The sequence below is a fragment of the Euphorbia lathyris genome, chromosome 8 (genome assembly GCF_963576675.1).
Source record: "Euphorbia lathyris chromosome 8, ddEupLath1.1, whole genome shotgun sequence".
Taxonomy (NCBI): Eukaryota; Viridiplantae; Streptophyta; class Magnoliopsida; order Malpighiales; family Euphorbiaceae; genus Euphorbia; species Euphorbia lathyris.
The window spans coordinates 69,515,528-69,524,284 of record NC_088917.1 but is presented as its reverse complement, the minus strand read 5'-3'; the positions used below and the strand labels follow the sequence as shown (position 1 = coordinate 69,524,284).

General features: G+C 35.4%; 1 protein-coding gene across 6 annotated transcripts; it reads left to right on the top strand.

Moving 5' to 3' along the window:
• Positions 1 to 2,697: 2,697 nt before the first annotated feature.
• LOC136203405 (stemmadenine O-acetyltransferase-like) lies at positions 2,698 to 8,078 on the top strand. Of its 6 annotated transcripts, XM_065994556.1 has the most exons (6): positions 2,698 to 2,942; positions 4,475 to 4,572; positions 4,749 to 4,970; positions 5,868 to 5,978; positions 6,728 to 6,769; positions 6,869 to 8,078. In XM_065994556.1, exons 4-6 carry the CDS (start codon positions 5,942 to 5,944, stop codon positions 7,831 to 7,833), a joined length of 1,044 nt encoding a protein of 347 aa, XP_065850628.1. In that variant the 5' UTR covers positions 2,698 to 2,942; positions 4,475 to 4,572; positions 4,749 to 4,970; positions 5,868 to 5,941; the 3' UTR covers positions 7,834 to 8,078. The 6 variants fall into 6 exon arrangements, with proteins under 6 accessions (XP_065850628.1, XP_065850626.1, XP_065850624.1 ...); XM_065994554.1 differs by having other exon boundaries at positions 5,880 to 5,978; positions 6,728 to 8,078; XM_065994552.1 differs by having other exon boundaries at positions 6,728 to 8,078.
• The last annotated feature ends 679 nt before the right edge of the window (positions 8,079 to 8,757 follow it).

Here is an 8,757-nt window from a genome sequence, read left to right as displayed (position 1 = left end):
TTGCCTCTAATTGCTTCAGTCTTTTGCTAATGGCCCAGTCCAAGAACCTATACGTCTCCTCCCAAGCCAACGTCCCCCATGGAAACTCATTAAACAGGCTTGGATAATCTGCAAGATCCAAAACCCAATCCTTTGCATGCCTCTCGTTAGCATTATCCAATACATTGCTATGCACAAAGTACAACATGGCAATCATCACAGCATCTTGGTTAAATCGGTCGGTCGCATCCTTCTTCTTCCATTGTACACTTTTCAAAACTTCAAAGAAGTGAATTGTCGTTATTGTCTCGTATTTCTTGAAGTACTTATTTCGCAACCTATGCGACATCTCTAATTCATACATTCTTTCCATGAATTCCCCAATGTTTACCCCAAACCTTAAACCACTTATCAGGCCAAACTCCCAATCTCTAAACCGCATATCAACTCCCCTCACCCTGAACCACATCTCCCTGTGTTTACTTTCTTTATGTTTAATCTCCCGTGATAGGACATGATGCACTATTCCAGCAGAGAAACTAGCAACTTTCATATCCAAATATTGACCAAAACATGTTTTCCTATACATTTCTAGCTGCTTTTCACTCAAATACTTCTTTATCATGACCCCAGAATCCATATTAAACCTGACTGTTACTTGAGCATCCGAATTAACCGCCTTGGGATATTTGAAAATGGAACTATGTTTTCTCTTTTTAGATTCACTGGGATCATGCTGTAACAATTTTAAACATACACACATTAAATTCTCTAACAAAACTGACATATTCTATGTATAAGGCTTACAATCATGTCGCATTCGTCTGTGAATGCGCTCAAATGCGACAATGTTTCATGGTGTATAATGTCGCATTTGAGCGCATTTAGGTAATAAATGCGACAGTTTAATGGAATGGCTCGTCGCATGTGTCGCATTTAGGTAACAAATGCGACACTATGTTCGCCTATTATACCTTGTCGCATTTGAGCGCATTTAGGTAACAAATGCGACCATATCTACATACAGTTAACATACGAGCGCATTTAAACCATTAATGGCGGTAACAGGGAAGAAGATGATGCATGCTTACCTTATGATTTGTCCATCCTTCCTCTTTGCTTGCCGCCGCCGCCGTCGCCGTCGCCTTCCGTTTTCTTGCCATCACAGTCGCGCTTCGCAGGGAAGAAAGAAACCGGAGATGAAAATGTCGAGGTAGGAGAAAATGAAAATGAAAATGTAGAGAAGAACAACCCGGATTATATATAGTGATGAGTTCAAAACGTAAAATGCAGTTGAAACGAACTGAAAATGAAGAAGATGAACCACAATGAAGTTGAATGGGAAACGTCAGGTGAGGAAGTGGAAGTGGAAGGAGCGGGAGGTAGGAGATGAACCTTCAAACTAAAATAAGGGTAGTTTTATCCAAAATGGGTTTATTTGTCTAATTTGGTAAAATGAAAGGAAGGTGGGTTAGATATGTAAAGTGGGGTTCTTCATTGGGCTAGATTAGTAATTATCCCTATATATAATCAAAGAATTTTCAGAAAGTGATATTTTAAGGTTATGTAGGAATTTTGTAAAATTGGGATTTTTCATGATTTTACTTTTTATTGTGAAATTATGGTTCAAATGAAGCTATTGACTATGCTTCTATGTGATTTTCAGATTTTACTTGATTATGTTGATTTAAGGCTTAATTTGGTTGATTTACATATATACATATATGTTTTTGGTTTCAATGTATATATATTGAATAAAATGAATTTGATGATTTCTTACGAATTGTTTTGGATTGAGAAATCTGTTGCGGTTATTGTTGTTATTATTTTGGATTGAAGTCCAAATATGATTTTTATGAGTTGTGATATTTCGAAAATTTAAATGGTTTTGTTCATCTAGGATTGCCCGATGTAGGAGTTGTATTTGTAAGACCATACCTAATGGCGGTATGGCCAGAGTGCACGGCTGGTACTCCTAACTGTTAGGCAAGGAACGAGATATAAATGAGATATTTCGATATTGTTATGGTTGATGTTATGATCTACACGGGTGGAATTCGAGGATGGATACACATACACAAATTTTATTTTATGAACTTAAGTTTTGAGTATATTTTATAAGGTTTTGATTAAATCCCTTTATAAATGTATATATGTAGCTATGTTAAGTAAAGTTGGTTTTTATAGTTGATAATTTCTTACTGTGATTTTTATCTCACGTTTTTAAATGTTTTAATGTTTTTAGGTGATAAAGTACAGGATATAGAGAAGGTTACCGACCGATTAGGCGAGATTTGGAAGTTTGCTGCTTATTATTAGAATTATGGTTAGAACTTTGATATTGCAATTGTAATATAATGATATTGGGTTAAATTTGTGCTTATGATCTTTCTATTTCACGTCCGATGCCGATTGAGGTCGTTTAGGGTCGGATGTGACAGAACTATTGGCCCTTGAACTTGCTTAAAGTGACCTAACGCCCGATTGAACTTGTTTCCATACGTGTTTCAACTTGCCCAAAACACCTCTTACTCTCCCGCATAGCATTAGAGAGTTAATCATATCATTTTAAACAAGTTGAAACATGTTTAAGACTAAATTTAAGGTCCTTTAATATATTCAATCATTTTGTATGGGTTAAAATATTTCATAATGATATTTTAGAAGAAATGGTTGTGAAAATTAAGACAATAAATAAAAGTTGCTGTTGTGTCTAACTATAACTGTGGAAAACTCCCTTTGAAATCTCCACTCTCTGTTGCTTAAATTGCTAATTCCCAAGTGAAGTGATGGAATCGGAACCTCTCTCGTCTTCTTCACCGACAAACCCTACACTCCTCCTTAGTGGCCATCCCATCTCAATCCCTTTCCTTCTCACCCATTCTCTCTACCTCATCTTTCCTACCCCAATTCATCTCTGGAAATTTCCTAATTTGCCCAAAGGCACCGAGATTTGGTTGAAGGTGAGCAAATTATGGATTCATCCGATCAATTTCTTTTTCTCGTTTTAATTTTAATGGAATTTTGATGAATTTCTTTTAGTTTATTATACATATAGCGCATTCAATTGAGCGGTAACAAAGTGACAGAGTTAGAATTTTTGATGGGTGATTGTATCATTACGATTGGAGGAACTCAGAACAACCATTGCCCTGCTACGTACCTTTATCTTGGCTGCTATCTTATACTTCATTTTCATCATTTTCCTTTCCTTTATTGTGTATTATTCATTTGCAGTGGGCTAATATAATGTAAATGTTGTTGCATTGCAACCTCACTTTCGCTGTAATAATTTTTTTTTTTTTTTTTTTTTTTTGGTTTTTCTTTCATCTACTTGTTCTTAGGGATTCTTTTGACAAGTTATGAAAGATATCATATCGTTTCTCTGAAAGAAAAAACGTTATCTGCAATTTGATAACTGTTTCCTAGGTCCCAATTTTAGAAGTTGCAGGTTGTGAAATTCCGTGTAGAATGTAGAATTTGTTTTTATCTACTGAATTTAGCATTGTTCCAAACTTATATTTCTGTTTGCTTTGAAGAGATCTCTGGTGTTGTTTCTCTATTACAGTTAACTTCTCATTTGTTAACTACACGAGAGTGATCTTCTGTCATTTGATGTTTGGTGTCCTTAGTCTAATATTAATAATACTTGTTTCCTAAGATTTTAAATTGTCAAATTTGATCTCCAAAATGTGTTCAATGCTTTATACTTTGGTTACTTGAAAGACACTTTAGTCCCTCCAAATTGTACACCTTTAATTATGATAATATATGTTCTAGAGTTGTGGAACTCTAATCTAGACAATTTCAATAACTACACAGAGCTAGCAGAGTTGTTTGTGTGAGTTTCATGTATGTCAATTTCATCCAGGGAAATTGAACAAGTTCAGGCTAGCAGGGGCACATTAAAATTTGATGACATTGTGGTAGCTTGTGGCAGGTTTTTCTGTAGTCTGTTTGTCTAGTTTCTATACTGTCTTTTCTCTTCATTCTATTCTTGTTTTATGGCCTTAGCAATTCGTTTTTTTTTTTTATTAGTTTTGATATTAAAACATAAAATTGCAGCATCTGAAAGTTCCTTTCACTTGACTTCATTATACAAAAGTGTAGAGGTTGAATCAGTGTATGGTATGCATTAATGTCATACTTACAAAAGGGACAAAAGTTGTACCTCAGGAAATGAACAATATTTCTATGTGTCAGATATTAATATGAAGTTGACCTTTAACTATCAGCTCGAGCTTTTAGCTAAAACGGTTCGAGCCAGTGTGACCAAGTGGTCCAGGGTTCGATTCCTGGCAGCCCCATTTGTTGAGTTATTTGCAGGATATGGTGATTTGGGCCTGTGTTGTCACGCTTCAAGCCCAAGTGGGCTTTCGCGTGTGGGGGTGTGTCAGATGTTAATATGAAGTGGACCATGAATCTTTTTAGTTCTGTGAAGGATAAAACACGAAATAATCATATTACTACACTTGACGTTTCTCCCTTACTACAGGCCAAAGGTCTGGGCTAGGCAATGAACACCTCTGATGAGCTTCAGTTTGTGAAGGAAGTTGCTATATCTACTGGTGTTGTTCTAGCTCCAGTTTACAGGTAGACCGGGACAGTAATATGATTCTTTCGTATGTTTTGCTTTGTTTATCATCTTCAATCTTAGTTTAGGATACATATGTTGTTGATGCCAAACATTTCTCACATATGGAGATCAACTAGATTCAATAACTTCTGGTGCTCTGAGTATTAACTGTTTATTTGTATAAATAATGTAGTGGGAAAGCTTCATAAGGAATGATGAAAGGCATGGCAGAGAATGCAAACAAGTGGGAAGGGAGAAAGATACTTTTCATACACACTGGTGGGCTCCTTGGCGGGAAATTGATCTCGCATGCATGTCGATGAATCTGTTCCGAGGAATCACAGTGTTGGAAAAATGTTGTAGAGGAGCAAACTCAGTCACAGTCAGTTCAGTTTGCATGTCGCGTACTTTATTGGTAAAACCAGCTCCAAACACACATCTTATGAATTATGATCATACCAGAAAACTATATTATTATATTTGCATAATAAGGTTGCTATACTTATTGCTAATTCGTCTTATGCATTTTCCGTATTTTTTTTCGAGAACCGCCTAAAGTTCCAACTAAAAAGGGAAAATGATTTTTTTCGATATCTTATGTTTGCAGTAAGTAGAAAGAACCAAAGAGAGTGTCTTCTAGCTAAATGCATAGTTTATAATGGAGTGATTGTGACTGAGAAAGGCTGAAGCTAAGAATATGTTTTTGGGTTTTTAGCTTTGAATTGGATGGCACTAACTTTTGATCTAAAAATCAATACAAAAGCTATTTGATAGTTGATAGGTGAATCTGATCAACTTGGTCACCCGGTCCACTGTAAAACTTCACAAGGGACATTTCTCTCAATTAAGGTAGGTTTGTTGCATATGCTTAGCAATTAGTTAGCTTAAGAGGCGCTTTGGTAAGCCAATCTTTGTTGTTAATAATGCAATTATTTAGAAATGAATATAAAATTAAGGGAAATTTACAAAACTGGCCAAATAGAGAGACACATTTACATTTTTAGATTCCTTTAGAAATATACTATCAAACTAGACTCTTCGAGTATATTTTGCCAAGAATACCCTTATTCGCATAAACCCAACACCTTCTCATTGCTGTTTGATTTTGTGGTGATTTAGGATGGATTGAATGTGTTATGTTTGGTTAGGGTTAATGGGTATATTGATGATCTTCAAACTCATTTAGGTTGTATTCGTATGATTTATTGCTTTAGAACTTTTCATTTGTGGCTTCAGTGTTCATCTGCCATTTATGATTTTCGAATCGCATTTTATGATTTCGCAAATCGCATTTTACTGATTTTGCAATTAGTTAAATGCCAAGGTGAAAGGTGAAGCTCTGAGATTCTTAAAGCTTCGAAGAAGTAGCCGGCAGCGACTCAGGCGATGGCGGCAGCACCACTTTTGGGTGATTCAGCAGCAGGTACACCAGCAAAATTGGTGATGGGTTTGTGCGAATACCAGTATTTTCGGAAAAATGTATTAAAAGAGTCTAGTTTCGTAGCATATGTTTAAATAAGTCTAAAAATGTAAATAAGCTTCTCCATTGTGTCAATTTTGTAAATTTCCCTAAAATATTTTTATCATACGGATAAGTAGTTTTTTTTTTAGAAAAAAAAAACAATAATAATAAAACTTTTCCCCAACTTTCACCTACTTTATGATAAAAGCACATCCTTATTAGAGTCTGCCAATAGCAGCTTAACACATCAGTAGGTGGTGTTGAATCTTGATGTGTCAAGCTTTCATTAATAGATTTATAAGGATGCACACTTCCCCAAATATTGTGTAAACAAGGAAGCTAGCAATGTGTCAGATAATTAATAGCCAGCTATTAACTCTTGTTTTATATATATATATATATATATATATATATATTCTTTTAAATTTGCTCATCTCAATTATAAATTTCATCAGATCTAATTGACTTTGAACCTCAGAATCCTGAAATCAAAATGGAAGTTGAAAGAATTAGTGAGATCTTGATTAAGCCTAGTTCATCAACTCCTTCTCATCTCAGAAATTACAAAATTTCTCTTTTAGATCAATTTATGCCCCCTATTTACATTCCCATCATTCTTTTCTATCCCAATCAACTACTTCCTAATAACACATCATTACTGCTAAAGCAATCCTTGTCCGAAACCTTAACTCGATTTTACCCTCTTGCAGGAAAGATCAAAGATGATCACCTCATCGACTGCAATGACAAAGGTTCGTACTACGTGAATGCCAGAGTCAATAACATTTCTCTATCTGATTATCTCAATCAGTCTGATCCGACATCAACATTGTATAAACTATTGCCAAAAGATGTCCTGTTTCAAGAAGCAAGTCCGGGATCTTATGTTTCTATGATACAAGAAACACGTTTTCGTTGCGGCGGGATAGCCATTGGTGTACAATTCTCACACATGGCTATGGATGGAGTAGCAGTAGCTTCTTTTCTAAAAACTTGGGCTAAAGTAGCTAATAATTCAGTAGAAGCAGCACATGTTTTACCATATTTTGATGCTGTATCTGTGTTTCCACACTATGATGAGTTTCCGCGAGAGGCGATGTTATCGAGCAACAAATTGTCGATGAGACTCGGGAAAGTAGTCACGAAAAGGTTTATGTTCGAACCATCATCGCTCGAGTTGCTTAAAGCGAAAGCAACGAGTTCAAGCGTCGAAAATCCAACCCGAGTCGAAGTTGTTTCTGCACTTCTCTGCAAATCCATGAAGGGTATTCGTGTTTCCGAAGAAAATAAGCCGATGGCACTTATAGTCTCTGTGAATCTACGGACAAGAGCGAACCCTCCATTCCCGGAATGTTCAATGGGAAACATAGTGTGGCCTACAACAGCAATATTACCAAATGAAAATGAGATGAAGAGCTTAGTTGAGTCCATAAGAGGAACAATTAGGAAAATAGATTCAGAATATGTGAAGAACATACAAGGACGTGGAGGTTTTGTTAAGCTGTCAAATCAGATGTCCAAGGAGTTGGGTAATGGGAAATCATTGGAACATGTTGCTTGTACTAGTTGGTGTAATTTTGGGTTGTATGATGTTGATTTTGGATGGGGAAAGCCATTGTGGGTTTCTTGTGTTGGTGCAGAAGGTAATTCTAAAACTCCATATTTTAATTCAATTGTTTTAATGGATGCAAAAATGGAGAAAGGAATAGAGGCATGGGTGTATATGGATGAGGATGAGCTTTCTTTAATGGAGAAAGATGAGGATCTTCTTGCTTATGCTTCCATTAATGCCAGTCCACTAAAACATGGTTTGTGATCTCAATCTTCATTAGTTTTTTTGGCTTCTCGGAAGTCAAATTATCTTTGAGAAAACTTCAACCTTTTTCACACGTGTCAATTTTTTATTTGTAATCTTTATATACATATATATTATTGAAAACTTTAGTGAAACTTGGTGAAAGGTCGGTTTCATCAAGTATTCAATAAGTTTTAAGTTGTTGCAACTTTGGATGAGTTTCACCAGGTTGTACCTTGCTAAAACATAGCTTAAGGCTTCATACATCACCAATACTTTGAATTTGGTCAGTTTCGTTCGTTAGGTTTCTGAATTTGTTTAAAGTAATATAATTAATCTTCTAAATTTATGCGATATAGCAAGATAAGATTTGGACAAATTGTAATGTGTATCGCTTTAAGTAATTTTAGATAGTCAATAAATTAGTATAAAAAGTTAAAGGGCCAGTAAGTCATCTTTTAAAAAATAGAGACACTCTAAATTCGGAGATTGGACCATGTTCGTAGGTCCTTGTATTAAGCTAATGTTTAGGTTTTGAACATAATAAACGGAATTCTCTTTTTAGTCATAAATCCAATTGTGTGTTTTCTACTTATACATCATGTCATAATCGGTTAACAACACATGTGTATACATGTGGCATCATATTGTGCTCATCCATAAGGTTTCGTTTGATAGTAACAGAAACACCCCCATAGACAAGCAGATTAGACTCACAATATGAAACAACAGTTAATATTAAACTGAATTGATATTTGTATAAAAGATGGAAAGATAAAGTCACGGGGTGTCAGGACTAATGGTTCTGATGTAGAGAATCAGTTTAGAATTTAGAAAGAGAGAAGGAGAAGAGAGAAAGAGAGAATACAGAATAAGAGAGAAAGTAGAAGGAATTAGGAATAATATTCTTCATTGATGTCTTGCCTCTCAAAAGGCATGACCCAT

Coding starts and splice junctions, on each gene's coding strand:
- LOC136203405 (XM_065994553.1), top strand. CDS start 5,942: ATGGCGGCAGCACCACTTTTGGGTGATTCAGCAGCAG. Junction 5,979..6,727: donor TTTGGGTGATTCAGCAGCAG/GTACACCAGCAA, acceptor ACCCTCTTGCAG/GAAAGATCAAAGATGATCAC.